This window comes from Neofelis nebulosa, chromosome 7, assembly GCF_028018385.1.
Source record: "Neofelis nebulosa isolate mNeoNeb1 chromosome 7, mNeoNeb1.pri, whole genome shotgun sequence".
Lineage (NCBI taxonomy): Eukaryota > Metazoa > Chordata > Mammalia > Carnivora > Felidae > Neofelis > Neofelis nebulosa.
In genome coordinates this window covers 138,855,804-138,873,845 of record NC_080788.1, presented here as the reverse complement: position 1 = coordinate 138,873,845, position 18,042 = coordinate 138,855,804, and the positions used below count along the sequence as shown (strand labels likewise).

At 47.6% G+C, this 18,042-nt stretch overlaps 1 protein-coding gene and 1 long non-coding RNA gene across 5 annotated transcripts in view; both read left to right on the top strand.

Moving 5' to 3' along the window:
* DICER1 (dicer 1, ribonuclease III) overlaps positions 1 to 2,622 on the top strand; it is a 69,076-nt gene extending 66,454 nt beyond the window's left edge. For all 4 annotated transcript variants that reach the window (XM_058740195.1, XM_058740197.1, XM_058740196.1 and 1 more), the window contains 3 exons: positions 1,573 to 1,735; positions 1,828 to 1,903; positions 2,273 to 2,622. In XM_058740195.1, the coding sequence (XP_058596178.1) occupies positions 1,573 to 1,735; positions 1,828 to 1,903; positions 2,273 to 2,438 (405 nt within the window). In that variant the 3' untranslated portion in view covers positions 2,439 to 2,622. The remainder of the gene's footprint in view (positions 1 to 1,572; positions 1,736 to 1,827; positions 1,904 to 2,272) is intronic.
* A 7,736-nt stretch (positions 2,623 to 10,358) lies between these two features.
* LOC131517705 (uncharacterized) lies at positions 10,359 to 17,911 on the top strand. The gene is made up of 3 exons (XR_009264752.1): positions 10,359 to 15,491; positions 16,721 to 16,935; positions 17,052 to 17,911. It is a non-coding gene; the product is annotated as an uncharacterized LOC131517705 (long non-coding RNA).
* Positions 17,912 to 18,042: the final 131 nt, after the last annotated feature.

Sequence of the window (18,042 nt, the reverse complement as noted above, 5' to 3'; positions counted from 1 at the left end):
CCGAGTTGGAGCACAGCTAGCAGTGGGACCACGACTTAGGACCAGCTCCTGTGTTCCCAGTAGGACTTCTGGTCTCGTTCTTCAGAAGCGTTTAAGCTTAGAATTTGAGGCACCGGCCAAACTTCGATTTCAGCCGTTGTTGATGACAGTGGGCCACGCCAGTTCTGTCGTGTCCCCTCTTGTCCTGACCTTTGTTTACATAGACGTATGTATTAGGAGTCATAAAAAGTGATTAGAAATGTCAGTGGTCTGGCTTTTCTGACTTCCTGTTGGATCTTAAAGTCTCTCCACCTCTCCGGGCCTCGGTTTCTTCTTTTGTGAACGGAGAGAATTAAACTCAGTAAGTTTTAAAATTCCTTTCTACCTCAAAACCATGATGTACCAACAGTAAGTATCTTGTTTTCCCAAGAGTCAGCATTACAAGTGGTTTATATAGAGCTCTGTGTGGCTAAACAGTCCATCTAGAAATTAAAAAAAAAACCTCACGTCTTTTTTTGTTTCTCACAAGTAATTTGTGTTTATTTTATAAAATACAAATAAGCAAAAGGAAGATTAAAGTTACGCGAATATGCTGCCTTAGAAATAACCAGCACTGACGGTCTGTGATGTTTTATTGCCAATGCGTATAAACATAAACATGCATGAACTATCAAGTGCCATTATATGGTGCATAGTGTACCACAATGTGTTTTTTTCACTTAATGTGTTGAGGACACCTTTCCGTGTATCCAGCGGCATTGCAACTTCCAGTAGCTGCACAGTAGTCGATATAGCTCTAGTGGAATGTATTTAAACAGTCCGTTGTGCCTAGATATTTAAGTTGTTTTTACTTAGGGCTTTTAATAAACATAGGTGTGGCAAATACATCCAGTACCTTTTTCAGATGAATTCCTAGAGATGGAATTACTGTTCAAAGAATTTTGAACTTTTAAAAGGCATTAGTATATTCATAATTTTTCATTACATTAACTTGAACACGTGTCAGGTACTCTTAATAGGCAGTGCGTACTAAGGGGTTTACTAAAAGGGGAGCTTGGAGAAATCTGTCTTCTAGTAGAATTTCCCTGGCCAAAAGTGGTAACTTCTACTCCCCAAAGTAACTTCCACAACCCTTGCCCGTGCTGTACGGATGGATCAGTGTTCTGCCTAATCCTTGCCAAGCCGCTAGGGGGTAGAAATGTTTTAAGATGAAGTTCTTTGATGAAGAGTGGATTTGAAAATTTTTTTCATACGTTCATTAACTATTTCTAATTTTGTGTTAAAGTTGATTTCGTTTTCACTTAGAAGTACTCTTTTTTCCCTTTGCCGAGTATAGAATAATACTGAATGGGGAAGGGAGTTGTTTTTGTTTTTGTTTTTTTCTTTGAGAAGTTGGAAAAATCTTCTTTTTAGGTAAGATAATGTTTATGAAGAACCTGTTACAGTGTAGTAGGCGGTTGCCCCAAATGGTTGGTGGTATTACCCTTGTTAAAGGTACAGTAAGAGTCCTTGCGGAGAAAAGAAACGCACTTCTGTGGAACGCCTTTAAAGATGGTCTTTTTGCTTACACATCACTTTTCTCTGTGTAAATAGCTCAGGAGGTCTGAGGAGGACGAAGAGAAAGAAGAGGATATTGAAGTTCCAAAGGCCATGGGGGACATTTTCGAGTCACTTGCCGGTGCCATTTACATGGATAGTGGGATGTCCCTGGAGATGGTCTGGCAGGTGTACTATCCTATGATGCGGCCGCTGATAGGTACCGTTCGCTCCCCTCGGAAAGAAACAAAATCATCCTTAAAAAAGAATGACAAGGATATCACGCACGCTGTTCTTTCGTTTTGATTACAGAAAAATTTTCGGCAAATGTGCCCCGCTCCCCTGTGCGAGAATTGCTTGAAATGGAACCAGAAACTGCCAAATTTAGGTAAGGCAGAACGTGCATGGAAAAAATTAAGTTGCTTGAAAACGAGGGTGGCGGTGGGGGGGGGGGGGGGGAGTTGTCAGAGATGTCATAAACTAATGATTCTGAAAAATGTTTACACTGGGGCATGCGCTCTGCACTTTATATTTGTGGTCTGATTGACTTTCCCTTTTGCTTTCATAGAGTAACGTCGCGTTAAAAGCGAGACGCAGCCCCGTCTGTCGGGGTCCGCGCCCCCGTGCGCTGCACGTTTCCTTGTGTGCTGTCGGCTTGCACACCACCCCCCACCCTCCCGAGTGCGTGCTCAGTGCTGATTGACAATCATAATAAATAGTTCTGACTTCTGATACAAGCTGTTTGGTTTCTTCGCAGCCCGGCTGAGAGAACGTACGACGGCAAGGTCAGAGTCACGGTGGAAGTGGTGGGGAAGGGGAAATTTAAAGGCGTCGGCCGAAGCTACAGGATTGCCAAGTCCGCGGCAGCAAGAAGAGCCCTCCGCAGCCTCAAAGCCAATCAACCTCAGGTTCCCAACAGCTGAAGCCCCTTTTTAAAGTGAAAAACACAAAAAAGCAGAATTAAGGGGAAAACCATTGAAATTGACAAGGGTGATTTCAAGTCGGTAGTGAGCGGAATGAATCGAAGGCAGAATTTAAAGGTTGTTTGATAACAAGCTAGATTCCAGAATAAAACATTTAACATATGTATAAAAATTTTGGAGCTAACTGTAGTTTTAGTTTTTTGCGCAAACACAATCTCGTCTTCTTTCCTCACTTCCGCTTTGTTCAGATCACAAGAGTGCTTTAATGATGACATTTGGCAAGTGTTCAAAATAATTATCGGCAGTTCTCTTTTTGTTTGGGGTTTTTGTTTTTGTTTTTGTTTTTGTTTTTGTTTTTGTTTTTGTGTTAACCTAGTTTCATTTCTGTCAGCTTCGCTTAGTGGTAGGAGGCCAAGGAGCTTTACAGCTGAGACGGCCCCTGGATTCCGGGGGGCGTCCTCCCCTCCTCAGCGTGGGCGCCGGCACGGGTCCCCCGGTGGCCCATGCGCCCAGGAGAATGGTGCGGTTTGCCAGAGGAGAAGAGTGCCCGCACCGTCCTTTCTTTCCATGCCCTGTCGTGTAAGACGATGTCTCCCGGTCGCCGTTGCACTTAATAGATAGTAAGGGACAGATTTTTCATTAACGTTGGCTGGCACGTTGGTGAATCAGATTTTCGTTTTCTCATGCCACGTAGTCTTGCATAGAAAAAGGTTCTCGCCTTACAAGTAAAGCCGTCATGGATGTCCTTTTGATTTCCGATCCTTTTGGAACAAACTATTTTACATTCCCTTCATTTTATTATGCATTTAAGATGTCGAGACCGTGTGATACTTGCAACTCACTAGTGTGGTTGTGACTTATTACAGGATTATATTAGCGTTTCTGTCGTATGTGTCCTGAAGGCATCTTGAAAACCAGAATAGATATGTAGTCTCTGGATTTTTTCTAAGCACCATAATAAAAAGGATCTTTGGCTAAATACCCAGTTTTACTAAAAACCTCCTGCTAGGTAGCTCCACTGATGGAAATTGTGGCAAACGGTTTTGCCCTGTAGGCTGTTGCTCTAACAAGATAACCTTTAGACATATCACACCTAAAATATGCTGCAGATTTTATAAGTGATTGGTTACTTATTTAAAGAAGCAAAACAAAGCACCTTTACCGTTAGTCTCTTTTCACGTCAATGTCTTACTGTACTTTTCACAGTGTTGCATGCAGATCTCACCTACCAAAGCCGTGCTGTTAATGCCATGGAAGTGTAACGTTTGTGATAAACTGCCGTAATTTTGATACATCTGTGATTTAGGTCATTCATTTAGATAAACTCATTCTTTCCATCTTTGGAAAAGGAAAAAAAAAAGAAAAAAAAAAAAAACATTTTTAGGCATTTGCCGAAGTTTCTTTAATTAGACCTGTAGGCACTCTTCACTTAAATACCTCAGTTTTTCTTTTCTTTTGCATGCATTTTTCCCGTGTTTGGTGCTACGTTTATGTATTATGCTTGAAATTTTAATTTTTTTTTTTTTTTTTTTTTTTTTTTGCACTGTAACTATAATACCTCTTAATTTACCTTTTGAAAAGCTGCGGGTCAGTCCTGCACTCCCACCGACACACCAGTAGAGGTTTGCTGCAATTTGCTCTGTTAATTATGCTTGAAGTTTAAGAAAGCCGAGCAGAGGTGTCTAATGTTTTCCAGCACATCATCCTGAACTTGATGCTTCATGTAATGCTGCGTTTTTGTTTTCAAATACACTCAGATACTGTATTTCTTGCTTTACCTGCACCACCCACCCACCCCCCAGAGAAACACCTCTCTCTGCACGCGTGCGCAGGGAAAACGGTCAGCTCCACTTTCTAAGGAGACCTGAGTTGGAGGGGGATGTTAAGCTTCTCCAATGTTATTCGTTGTCTCCGGTCTTAAGTTTCAATTGCTATCTAAATTATTCAGTGTGTCTTTGAGCAAATTGATTTGGGTAGACTCCTTTTGAAAATACTTCTTTCCAATTTGGAACCTTTGCTTTCTATTCGGTTTTTTAAAATAAAACCTCAGTGTCAGATCTCCTAGCAAGTGAACACCAAGCAACTCTTGAATTATATTAACTGTAAACGTGTATAATTGACAAGTAAGGCTGGATGTGAATTGTACTTGTGAGGGTGATTTTGTGATAACGTTCTATCACAAATCTCTTCTTAATTTATAAACTACCTGATGCCGGGAGCCCAGGGCTTTGCATTGCGTCTAATGCACTAATCCCAGCGTTAAGGGATTCTCTCGCCTCCTGGCACCAAAACCAGATTGTTTCACAGTTACAATTCCCGTTGGGAGAAAAATGCCTCAATATATTTTGTAACCTTAAGAAGAGTATTTTTTGTTAAAACTAAAAAGTTCAGACTCGGATATGATTAGGTCATACATTCTCAGGGGTTCAAATTTCCTGCTACCATTCAAAATGTTTTCTCAACAGCAACCTTTCGCTATTCCATTTTTCTGTTGTTGGGGACAGATAGCTAATTTTGATCTGTGACTCACACTCGGACGGATTCTGTGATCCCCTGGTTTACGAAGTCAAAAAATAAAAACTCGAGTTAGACAAATGAGATGGGTTACGAACGCTTTCGTGCTGCTGATTTTTAATGCTGTAAAGTCCACCCCCCCCCGACCCCCAGTTTAGCTTGTTGAAATGTTTTGCATCCATTGATTAAGGAGGAAAATCACTCTCTGTCGCCCCACTTGCCACCCGCGTGTGTCGTCCCTTTGTTCCTGTGATTGCACTGTGAGAGCGAATGTAACGGAAGCCCCGCGAGCCGAGGGCACTGGGGGGGGGGGGGGGGTGGGGGGGCGCCACGGGCACGTGTGTGCGGGGCAGGGCGGGGGGTCGGGGGGTGTCCTGAAGAAGCAGCTGCAGAAGCTCCTTCCGATGATTGTGTGGAGGTTAGTGGGGACGAACCTTCGTTATACAGATTTTTCCTTTCTCTCGTGATCTCCTTTCCACGGTCCTAACTATGCTGCGTTTTGTAATAGCTTTGTCCCCCCTCCGTTCTGTTCGTGTAGCACAGAGAAGCCTTGCACTTGGTACCATGCTTTACCTCATTTCAAGGAAAATCTGCTTCACGGAGAGGAAGAAAAAAAAAAAAAATGTGGTTTGGCCTCGCTGCTGTTTTGATTTGCCGGATTTGAAAAAGATGATTATAATGCCTGCAATGTGTCATATACTCGCACAACTTAAATAGGTCATTTTTTTTTTTTTTTTTTTTTTTTGTCTGTGGCATTTCTTACTGTTTGTGTATGACAGAGATCTGTTCACTGAACTCTTAAGTATGTTTTAAACGTATGTGTTACTCTTTTTTTTTTTCTTTTTCGGTTTTCCTTTAACGTCATGTGAAGTGATGAAAGCTAGAATGACCTCTAACACTCCTGTAATTATCTCTTAAAAATACTAATATTTTAACATTCTTAATAGCTGGCCCTCAGAGAGATTCAGACTGCCCTGCCTAAAGAGCAAGAGACTTGAGGCCGCTTTGCTTCTGTGGGTTCGGTTCCCAGATGCGACCGCTCACCCAGCAGTGGGCTCTTTGCCATCCTTCTCCCCCCGCCCGGGGCGCTCTGCGGGGACTGCGGGGTGCAGAGAAGCGTCGAAACGCAGACCGACCACGGTTCGTTCCGTCTTCAGGCCCGGTTGATTTCAAACCTTCTACCTTCCTCTGCTAGGGTACCGAATCCTTTCACACAAAAGTTAAGCCACCAAACTGAGACCCTGGATACCTTTATTTAAACTGCATCTGAAATTAATGTCGGAGCCCTCAACCCAGCCCGTGCTCTCTGCGGAAGAGAGACTCGTGTCGCGTCCATCAACCTGTACGGCCGTTTTGATTGCATTTGAATAGGTCTATTTTTTCAGCCACTGATTACTTTTCGGGAATTCAGTTCTTTCCAAATAAATTTCTTTATTTTATATTGTACATGAGAAGTTTCTAAGATATGTTTAAGACCAAGAATGTTAAAGTGATCTTTTAACAGTTGTTGGAGACCCTGGTTAGCAATATCACGGGAATTTACATGGAGACTGTTGTATTCTCCACTCGCAGTGAAAATGGTCTTTCAGAACTAACTTGTAAATATATTTCAGTCATCGATTGATTGGTCTTTTTTTTTTTTTCCCCCTAGTCCATTTTCATTCGGACGTCAACCACAGACACTTTAAATCCTACAGAGGCACTCAGAATTCACTGCATCAGCAGGGTTACATAGCAGAAATGCAAAGGTGAACCCCAAGTAGAATCTCTGGCTTTTTCTGCTGTAAATAGAGTGAAGGAAAATGACTAAAATCGAGAAAAACTAACATGATTTGATTGACAATAACATATTCACCATCACATGCTGCAGCTGTTTTTAAGGAACATGATGTAATTCATTCATACGGTCACCATGCTGCAGAAATACGCAGTGCACCTTATGGGTCCCAGTTCCCTTTAGTTGTTTCCTTTTGTAATAATTGTAGCAGAGTCAATCTCCAATAAAGTTATGGTCTGTTCATTTTGTGTCCTCCTTTCTTTTTCTTTTCTCGTTTTGATTCGTTTGGATTCAGGTCAAGCGGGTGATAACACTTAAAATAGTTGTAGCAAAAAGGACCCGTGAAGTGTGTTAGTTCCATGGTCCTATGAAAATGCACATTTTCATAAAATGAAAGGTCTGTCTCCCGAGCTCTGCTTCACGCTGACTTGTGGGGTGGCATAGCAACAATTGTCTTTTTCTTTTCGAGATTTAAATCCTAACCAGTGTGTTCTTCTGAAATTCTGCCACATTGAATGTGTTCCGAGTCCTGGGTTATCATGTGATACATTTGCCACGTTCCTTAAGTGAATTTGATTATTCTGAAACCAAGTGGTTCAGCTTCTCTGTCTTTAGAACGTACTCCTGATATTTATTGTTGGCTGTGCAAGAATTCTGTGATTCCAAGATTTGACCCGATCTTTCTGTAACTCGGTAAACTAAGGACTACTAGAAATGATTTGACTATAGGAACAAGACGGTAAGTATAAGTTTCTCAGAACGAGAAAAAAAAAATCTTAGTTTTCCTTTGTGAAAAGTTTAATCCCTAACTTTTCCCTTCCTTCCACCTTCTCTAAACGAAAGGAGAAAAAGCCTGTGTATTTTCATTCTGAGGAGTTTGGTTAAGGGCCACGTGCGTGTGCGTGCCGGTGTCACGGCCCAGAAATCACTGGCTAGTTCAGGCCGAGCATCGGTCCGGTCCCACCGCCCCTTCCTGCCACCGTGACCCTGCCCTCCCCTGGCTTGCAACAGAGAACACAGCCGGGCCGAGCATATCGGTTTGCAGGTCGTGATGTGCGTGAAAAGAATCCAGATGGAAGTGAAATTTCTTCTTTCTACGGATCCATCGGCATAACCTGGCGCGTGCCGCTTCACAGCCGGCTGGGTTGTAAACAGACTTGTCCTTGCAAAGACGCCAGGAGCAAGGGAGGTGCACTCACGGCAGAGGTGCGGGCCGAGAGCTCGCTTTCTGAGCTGCCTGCAAGGCAGTGCGGGAACGACCCTTCGATCTTTTTCTTTCTTCTTTTTGTGGCAAATCACGCATGAAACTTTCCCGTTTTTGCCATTGTTCGGTGTACAGGCCGCTGTCGTACAGCCGTCACCACCATCCGTCTCCAGAACTTTTTCTTCATCCCACCCTGGAACTTTGTATCCGTGAAACACTAACTTCCCTTCCCCTCCTGCCCCCAGCCCCCGGCGTCCACCACTGTACTTTCAGTCTCTGGATTTGACTCTTCTCCTGTGAGTAGAGTCAGACAGCATTTGCCCCTTGGCATCTGACTTCATTCCATTCAGCATAAGGTCCTTAAGGTCCATCCGTGTGGGAGCAGGTTCAGAACTTCCTTTTTAAGGCTGCATAGTATTCCATTCTGTATATTCACACGGCGTTTTGCTTACCCACTCATCCGCCGATGGACGTCTGGGTTGCCTCCGCCATTCAGCTCTTGTGAATAACGGTGCTTCGGTACTGGTGTCCACACACCCTGCATTCCTGCTTTCCGGTTCTTCGGCGTGTACACCCGGACGTGGGATTGCTAGCTCCTAACAGTAATTCCGTGTTTAATTTTGTGAGAGACTGCCTTACCGTTTTCCGCAGCAGCTGCCCCGTTGTACATTCTCCTCGGCACTGCATCAGGGTTCCGGTTTCTCCACATCTTCACCAGCACTTGCTTTCAGGGCTTTTTGTTTCTTTGGGTGGTTGGTGGTTTTATCACACCTGTGCTAACGGATAGGAGGTGGCGTCTCATAGTATTGATTTGCAGTCCCCTGATTATTAGTGCTGCTGAGCATCTGTTCATGTGCTTGCGGGCCATTTGTTTTAACTTCTTTGGAGAAATGTCTGTTCAGGTTCTTGGTCCATTTTTGAATCGGTTTTCGTGGTGGTGGTGAGTTGTAAGAGTTCTTTGTATTCTGGGATATTAAGCCCTTACCAGATTTGTGATTTGCAAATCTATCCTCCCCTCTTGTGGGTTGCCTTTGACTCTCTTGGAACGTTCTGAATCGCAAAACACATTGGCCTCAAGGCTTCCTTCTAGGGCCTGTGGGCCCATGACAGCGAAGGTTTACTGAACATATACTAAACGCCTGATCTGTGCTACGTTTCATTCGTTTTATGCCACTTACTGCGCACCGCAAGTATGGACGTGACTGCTACTGGAGGGCAGGAAAGCACAGAGATTCTAACTGAGATCCGGACTCAGCCCGCCTGGTTCCCAGCACCGCGTGACTTTGGCTAAGTGGTTTAGCCCTCCTGGCCTCACGCCCTTGCCTCTACCCTGAGGAACGGCATCGTTTGGATTCAGTGGCAGGTTGTGTACATTGCTGGGCGCGGTGCCCCACACGTCATGAGCCCACAACCAATGCTCATTGTTACTGCCGCAGTCCCCCTTTTGCAGACGGGGACAGTGAGGCACAGAGAGGTGAAGTTCGCCTTCCTCAGAGGGGTGCACCCTGCCCGTCTCGGGTGGACGGCCATTGTCTTCCCTGTAATCCCAAGTCTGCAGCTTTGAGAGAGGCCTTGTCCTGTGTCATTGCCTCAGCCCGAAACGGTCCTGGCCCTCCTCCCTGCCGCCTCTACTCCTCCAGCACTGCCCTCCTGCCTGGCAGACCTAGCCGGGCGCCTCCTTCCCACCACCATCAGCCTGTGCCTGTGCTTTGGTCCCTGCCACTGCCCCCCGTGTCTATGAGCTACAGGCATGCAAAGGACTGTGTCCTCACCACCACTACGCGTCCCAAGTCCCAAATGCTTCTGGACCACAGTAGAACCTCGCTAGATGCCGGTGTCGGCTCAGTGCCGCGGTGTTCTCCATCTGCTGTCCGTAGATGTCCGTGATCCCTCAAGAGACGTGCCGTGCGGGTCAGGAGGGAGGTGGGCGTGGGCACAGAGTGGGGAACATCCCTGCTTTTTACAGTATTTTCTCCAAAGAGACTAGGACCTGGCGTTTCTAAATATTGTCATAGTCTTGGGTGAAGGCTAGGTCCCCTGGTCATTCTGACACCTTCGGGACACGTCGAGCTAAAGACCCGGTAGAGAAATACCCGGAAGAACCTGTGGTCTTCCTGAAGATTCGGTTTAAATGGACCCCGAATCTCATAGCGGATCTTTTCCCTTTTTGCTCAGACTACCAGGCAACTCAGGGCCAGGTTTCCGGTAGGCCTCCAGTTCCCTCTACTGACTCCAGCGCTTATGCAGCACCTTCTGGGTGCAGGCCCTCCCCCGGGGGGTGCTGGGGGCAGAGCAATGAATAACGGGAAGTTTTTGCCCTCGTTTCAGGCCATTGTGTTGTGGTGCATCCTGGTGGGGAAGACAGGCCGTGGCCAAATCGACCATAGTTGTTTCCGGGGAGCAGTTCCCGGTGTGCCCATTAGCGCACGCGTCTGTAATCACAGACGCCCACCTCGCGTCTCCACCCTGTCCTGTAGCAGCATGGGGACTGTCACTGTCGCACTGTTGCCACAGACCCTTTGGGGAATGGGAAGGGCTAGGACAAACATGTTGGTACTCCTTGGTCCAGAATATATTTCTTAAGCAGCCTACTAAGTGTCTGACCTGAGGCTGACCTACGTGAGGAAGGGGCTCCTTGAGGAGGCAAAGAGTGCTCTAGTCACAACTTTGAACTTGGCGCTGGCTTTTGCTGCTTCGGCCAGGGGGCCAGCATGATGGGTGGGTAGAGCCACACTTCACACACTGGTGATGACAAGACAGCCACCCGTGGCTCTCCCCGTGACAAGGGGGCCGGGGGGGTGGGGGGGGGTGGGGAGGCAGCGCCCTCGTCGTTTCCTCCCACCCAGAGGCCAGGCTCCAGTGTGGGCAGACACAGCGGGACAGAGTTGCTTTTATGGGAAAGCGCGTTTGAGCTTCAAGTTCTTTTAAGAGCCGTAAGGCCACTTTGGGTTTTATTTGGCGGTTAGTTATTTTTACTTATATTTACCTATTTGGGAATAAAGGGCTGAATCAGTCCTCTTAACAAGCCAGGATTCCAACTTGCGGTTATGTGTATAAATAGAAAACCGAGGCTTTCCAGAAGTAAGGCTCCCCGAAACCAGTTTTGTTGACAAAGGGGACGTACTGTCAACCAGCGGTCTGAGCATCTCGAGGCATCTGGGATTCCTGAGTCCCAGACACGCCCCCAGGGCGATCCAGCTTTAACCCTCCTGCACCAAGGATGCTGAAAGGAGCCAGGCAGCCAGTGTGTCCAGGAGTCCGCACCGCAGCACAGCCCCCGGCCAGCCACCGTCTGGTCAAGTCATTAGCCTGCCGTAGCCTCTGCCTCGTCCTCTACGGTGAGGGAGTTGGCCCACGGGATCTACTAACAGTCGACACGCAAAGCCACGAACGTTGAATTTGCAAACGCAGAAGTAATAGAGATTGGAATCCTGGCTAAGACCACGAATTCCTAGAAGCCGAGCTCATGTCCTTGCTCTTTTCGCTCAACACATTTATGCGTTCGTCCGTGAACATTGGTCCGGCACCCCCTGTGGCCGGGGCCCCTGTGGGGCCACCGTGGAGTGAGTGACATTCGTCAGTCAGACGAGTCCGTCACCTGTGCAGAAGCTTACGCTCCGTGGGGGTGTGGGAGTGGGGAGGGGAGACAGATCTTAATAGAAGAAATCTGATCATTCTGGAGAATGATTCTCGCCGGGAAGACAATAAAACAGGGTAGTGTGATCGTGTGAAAGGCTGGGGGGAACGTGACCAAGTTTAAATAGTAATGACAACATTTATCGAGTGCTTACTGTCCTAAGCACTTTCCCTGTGTTTCAGGTCAGAGGAGGTATGACCGCTGCTCTCATTTTACAGACGAGTAAAGAGAAGCCGGGACTCTGAAGACATCCCTGAGAGCCAACAACACACAGAGGCTATATTCAGGGTTCAAGTTCCGGTGGCAATGGCTGTGTGTAATCAGTTTCAATCCGGTGTTCCCTCTGATAAAGGACTGACTAGGGCACAGTAGAAGAAAGCCTGGACGCTTAGGGCTGATTTACTGACAGGGTAGTACTTGAGCTGGGGTTTTGAGGGATGAATAGAAGTTCTTACAGAACGTCTCACTATAGTGGTCGTTGGTCTGTGGTGCCGTAGACATTGCAGTCTTTTCAGTAGAGCACGTCATTCTTTGTTATTCCTTTGTTATGACACCTGCCTATATCATAAAGCCCTGATTTTGAGTTCTTTAAGGTAAGGAATTCTAAATCTTCCAAATTAACTCACATTTTACCCCTAGTTTATGATTTCAACACGGATGATGACATCCCTGGACACATTCTGAGGGCAGGCTGTATTTTTCCGGGCTGTGCTTTTAAGCCTTGACTTCCGTAAGCTCGTCTCTCCCGCTCTGAGTCTCGGGTTCCTCAAACATAAGGTGGGGGGTTCAGCCGCACCAGCAAATGTGAGTTAGAATCACAACAAAATCAGCATCTCGGGGAGCTGAGAGGCCCAGGCAAGGAACCGCGGGAGTGGAAACTGTCCCCTGCCGTGTGTGCCGCGGAAGGCCCGGGGGGGCCGGGGGCCCCCTTCCCAGCTCAGCCAGAGCTGTTCCCGTTTTATCTGTTTTATTTATTGAGCTTTCTTACAACATCGCGTGGGAAGAAAGGGCTCCACTGCCAAAAACTAATGTTGGAGAACCACTGGGACACAAGCCTGCTAGGACCCTGCGACTGGCCGTCTGTGGTTCTCTGTGGGGTTCTCCCCCCACGGTCTGGATCTCGGTACCGTTTCCGCACTCTGTAAAGCGGCCGCCGTCCAGCCCAGCTCTGGCTACCTTTTCGCTGATAGGTGAGCTAATCCCCAAACGCGGCAGCAGCGGCCTTACAGCGAGGGTTTCTATTACCTCGTTATGAATTACGGTGGAGTGCCCTGGTGAAGGGTCGAAGGTATTTGAGATCCTTTGGGAGCAAATGCTAGATATTACTAAAACGAGACTCCATTTAATAGGTGATAAATCTTGATATTGTAAGTTTAATATAGTTTGATGGTTGTAAATCCAGTGAATCTACTGTAGGAATTTGCTGTACGTTGCGTTTATGAAATATTTAGTCAGGTGTTTTTAAAGGTACGGCTTTTCTCATAAGGTACTAATTTTTATGGGCTCAGCAAGAAAATTTCATACTGGTGTCACCCATGCTGCCGTTTGTGGGACTTGGAAATGAAAAAGGAAAAGGCACCGCGGGCTCTTGCTTTTTGTATTCTAGGAAAGCTCTCCGAACATTTGGCAGTAATAGCCAAATCAAGAAGTAGATATTAGTGTATTTAAGACTATACTTTAGGATTAGAAAACGATAAGACACAAACCACTTAAAAATAAGCATACATTTGATGTTTAGACCGCAAACACTAGAAAGGAGCATACGTGTGGGGTTGAAATACGGCCGCAGTGTGGATGTTGGGGCGAGCCTACTGGGTTGATGGCCACGAGGCCTTGAGTACATCGTAAGCCATGTGGACTTGTTTTCTATTGCTGGGCAACAGGTTCACATAAATTCGATGGGTCAAAACAGTACACATTTGTTACCCCTCAGGCTTCTGTGGGTCAGGAGTCTAGGCACAGCTTAGCTGGGTTCCCTGCTTAGGGCTTCACAAGGTCGTGACGATCAAGGTGTTGCCTGGGCCGTGGTCTCATCTGGCCTGGGATCCTTCCAAGTTCACATGGTTTTTGGCAGGATTCACGTCTTGCAGGTGCAGAACTTCCGGAAGCTTTCTTCTTCAAGGCTGGTAGGAGAGCTGCCCTCCCCCCCCCACCCCCAGTCTCTTTTCAGGGAAGGCTTGGATCCTTTTTTTTTTTTTTTTTTTTTTTTTTTTGAGTTCACCCGATTAGGTCAGGCCCACCAAGGATGATGCCCACTTTGATTAATTTAAGGTCAACTGATTAGGGTCCTTAATTACATCTGCAAAATAATTTCTCCTTGATCGTATACCATAACGTATGACAGTGACATCCCGTCATATTGCCCACACTCAAGGGGAGGGTGTTATTTACAGCTTACACACCAGGGGATGGGAGTCTTAGGGGCCATCTGAGAATTCTGCCTGCCATACCACAGATGTGACCTTCCGCAAGTTTCTGTACCTCTTGGCGCTTCCCCTTTGAGGGCTGTCAAACGGGGGTGGTGATTCCTACGTGTCTTGGAAGGATCTCGGTGGCCTCCGTGAGAGAACGTGGAGTAAGCTGGGGAGCCTCAGGTGCTGTGTGCCAGGTGCCACGGGCAGGCAGGAGGGGCCAGGTGTGGGGGTGCCACTAATGCCACGGTTCTGCTTCGGCTGACGACACCTCAACAACTCTGTGACTTACCATAGAAGGGCCATTCGGTGGGACGGGTTCTCCCCTCCTCCCTGCCTACCCCCTGGCTTCCCGGCACCCCTCCCCCAAACGGTCCCCGTCGGTCACCTTCCATTTCTCAACCGACGTGACCCCGGCCGGAGGCAGATAGGGGAAGACACGTTTTTTACGCAGTTGCCGTGGGTCTCCGGCAAGCTATCGGTCAAACACTGTTTGGAGCACAGATAACTGCTTTTGCCATTGTAACCAAAGGCGCACTCCCCGCAGCAGCCGTAATTACAAAGGCAGGGAAGTGGAGGGAAAATCCATCTCATTTAAAAGTGTTTTAGTGTCAGCAAACACATTGCGATGCCATTAAGAAAGTTTTCGTTAAGGACACGTTGGACTTGAGGTTTTTAATTTGTTTGAAGTGTTTTGCTAAAACAGAATTATGTTGGAGTTTACATAAAAGTAGAGACTGACATGAAAAGTTTTAACTTAAGCAGCAAAATATAAAGGCTAATCTTATTTAAAAGTAATATGTATGTCTTGATTGAGTGCCCAGATACGCTCAGCTGGGACTTTTTAGTGGAATCGGGTCTAAGCTGTTACACTGAGTTATACCGAGAAGGTTTTCCTGAGCTTATATTGCCAGACCTGAAATACTCTTGTGGCTGCATTTAATAAAGAAACGAAAGTCTTGAGTAAGGGGATATGATTTTTTATGACAGAAGGAATGCAAATAACTTTTAGTCTCATTGCCTTGACCGGGTTCGGTTTGATTTGATGGAGTTTAATAATGACTTATAACCTGTGCTGACAATATGCAGGCCCGCACAACGTCATTTAACTCATTTATTCTGCTTGCTGTAAAAACAAAGAGATGGCAAATAAATATATGGAACGTTCATTGTTTGTCAGAGGGCCCAAGCCAAGAGTTTTCAGTGACCTTTTAAAATATGGTCCCAGGCTAGTACTAAAATGCCTGTCACTCAGCACACACACTTGACCTTCTAACCTGTGCATCTTGTGTTTTTTTCTCTTTCAAATGGGCGTATGCATTTCCAATCAGCTGCAATAGTTCGGGCTCTTGCATTGGAGGATTACTGTAAATTGCAGCCTGACAATTACAATACGCAGGGCACCGGCGAGTTATTAATGGGCTCGCCTACTGATGGCCTTTCAGCGCAGCCTCGGACCTGCTGAGACTCAGCCTAATTAGATCCAGGGGTAGCGGCCCCTGTGGATGAGGTGAGTTGAGGGTGGGTGCGGGGGGGGGGGGGGGGTGTGGCGGGAAAGGGCTCCCCGAGACCCCGCCTCCAGCAGAGGAAGATATCAATTGATTATGGATGGCTCCTGTCCGCCATGTCGGATCTCTGATTCACCTCCTCCTTAATGACTTGTATTGGCTTAAGGAGCTCTGCACGATTTGACAACGTCAACCTCAGCTGACAAAGACCAGCAGGTGACTTTAATTGAGGGCTTCTATTGCAAGAGATTTTATGCAAGACAGAGCAACAGTTCAACAGACACAAAAGAGGCCCGTAAAAAAAAAAAAAAAAAAAAAAAAGTCTGCAGCCGTTTCTGGGAGACTGGGAGCAGACCCGGAGTTAGCTACTTTACTTTCGCTTCGTTTATGCTTTTTTCACCCCTCCGGTGGTGGGATCAGGAAGGGAGACCCCCTTTCCTAGCCTCTCCCCCACCCCCCACCCCCCACCCCCCGCCTCCGCCGGCCCCTGGAAATTCTGCCGCCGTCTCTCCTCTCTTGGGTTTCAATATTTATCTTGAGGGATGAATTATGTCCAGGCATAAATGATGTTTGACACATCTCGATGCTGGGGGGAAAAATGAAATGTTTCACTGCTCTGAAAAACATTGCCCAGAACACATCACGCGTCCTGAAAGAACGGAGCACGCTGTTTAGTTTTAACAAAATTAAACGGACGGCCTGTCTGAAGCGTCGGAAGGGCGGAGGATAATGATCGGTGAGCGAATGAATGAATGAATGAATGAAAAAAAAAATGATGGCCGATACGATCGCAGCCCTGGAGCCACCGGAAAGGAGGGGGGAGGGAGGGCTAAGCGGGGTCCAGCAGGAAAGCTCTAAACGGGAGGGTCCGTTAGAAAACCCTGGAGGCGATGCCTTGGTGTTTTGCAGGGTTGACTCACCTAGAGGTGTGTGTCGTCCAGGTGGGTGTGCGGCCAGCACCTGCTGCCGGCCGCTGGCATGAGCCACGTGCTCGGGCCCGAGAGGGGCTGCGCTTACCTTCTTGGACACTGTATCGGCAGCCTGTCCCGCCGGCCCTCGGACCTCCACGTCCTCTTCACCCCCCACCACACCCGCCCGTGCACTTAACACTCCTCCTCACCCGACTTTCTACCACGATCCCAAAATGCCAAGTGTTTTCACGCCTCCAGCTTCGGCCTGTGCTACTCTCTCCGCCCGGAGGCCCCTCTCTCATCCCTCCCTCATCTCACAGGCTCCTATTTACCCTTCAAAGCCTCCGGCCCCCTCCTCCAGGAGACCTTCCAGTGCCTCTGCCCTGGCATTCTGCCTCCAGAGCCTGCACGCCCACCCACTCCGCTGCAGGGGACGGGGAAGCACCTGAACATCCGGCCGACCGGCCAGAACCCAGTTTGCACCCCAAGGAAGGGGTGTCACAAGGAGTGAAGGCAGTGCTGGGTTCTGGGGAAGGTGGGTAGAGGTGGAATTGGTGGTGTGGGGGGGGGGGGGGAGGTTACCTTAAAAGGGAAATGGACTCTGAGGCTGGGCAGGACTCCAGGGCCGTGGTGGCAAGGTTGTCCCCACAGAGCTCGGACCCGGGACGTCTGTTGGGTGCCAGTGCTGGATGGTTGAAGGGCTAGGAATGCTGGCCCAGAAGGATTCCTGATTTGACATAATGTGATAAGGAAACTCCAGGATCCCATCAGCCTACAGCCTACCTTGGTCCGTGAGTTCTGAACAGGTTGGTGGTTGCCCCGTAGCCCCCAAACGGGAAAATCCATACACTCCAGCCTCCCCACACACTTCCACTGTCATGGCCCCAGTCTCCCTGCCCCTGCTCTGTTGAACAATCGTCCGTCTCCACCTGGGCTGCCCTGCCCAGCTCTCAAGGCAGCCCCTCCTCTGAGAAGCCTTCCTGGATTCCTCATCTTGGTAGAACTATTTCCCGAGTCACATGTTATCAGTCTTACTCTGCGTTCCTGGAGCCCTACCTTGAGCCACTGGGGGCTGGGTCTCAGGATCATCTCTGTATGGCCCAGGGCAGCCCCAGGCTGTTGAATGAGAAAGCAAAACAGAGGAACAGATCCCAAAGCGTCATCCACAAGTTTCGGAAGTTAGGTTGCTTGATTTTTGTTTTTAATTAGGACTTGGAACTGTTGAATACTTATTTGGCAATGAGTACCTTTATTAAGTAACTGATAAGCATAGTAATCAAGGGTATCTTATTTGGCTGCTGAACATCTACTACGCTACGGATTTTGTGGAGGTTGGTGGCTCCTGCCATGGAGGTGGTACCAGTCCAGGTGGGGAAATGGTGCACAGAGGCAAACAGAACAACGTAGTGAGAAGAAACTCACACCTGGACCGAAGAGAAAGAGGTGGTTGGAGGTGGGGGATGGAGACGGAGGGGTGATGGAGATGGATGTAGGGAGATGGGGGTGATGGAGACGGGTTGATGGAAATGGGTGTAGGGAGATGGGGGGTGATGGAGATAGGGTGATGGATATGGGGTGATGGAGATAGGGGGTGATGGAGATGGGTGTAGGGATATGGGGGTGATGGCGATAGGGGATGATG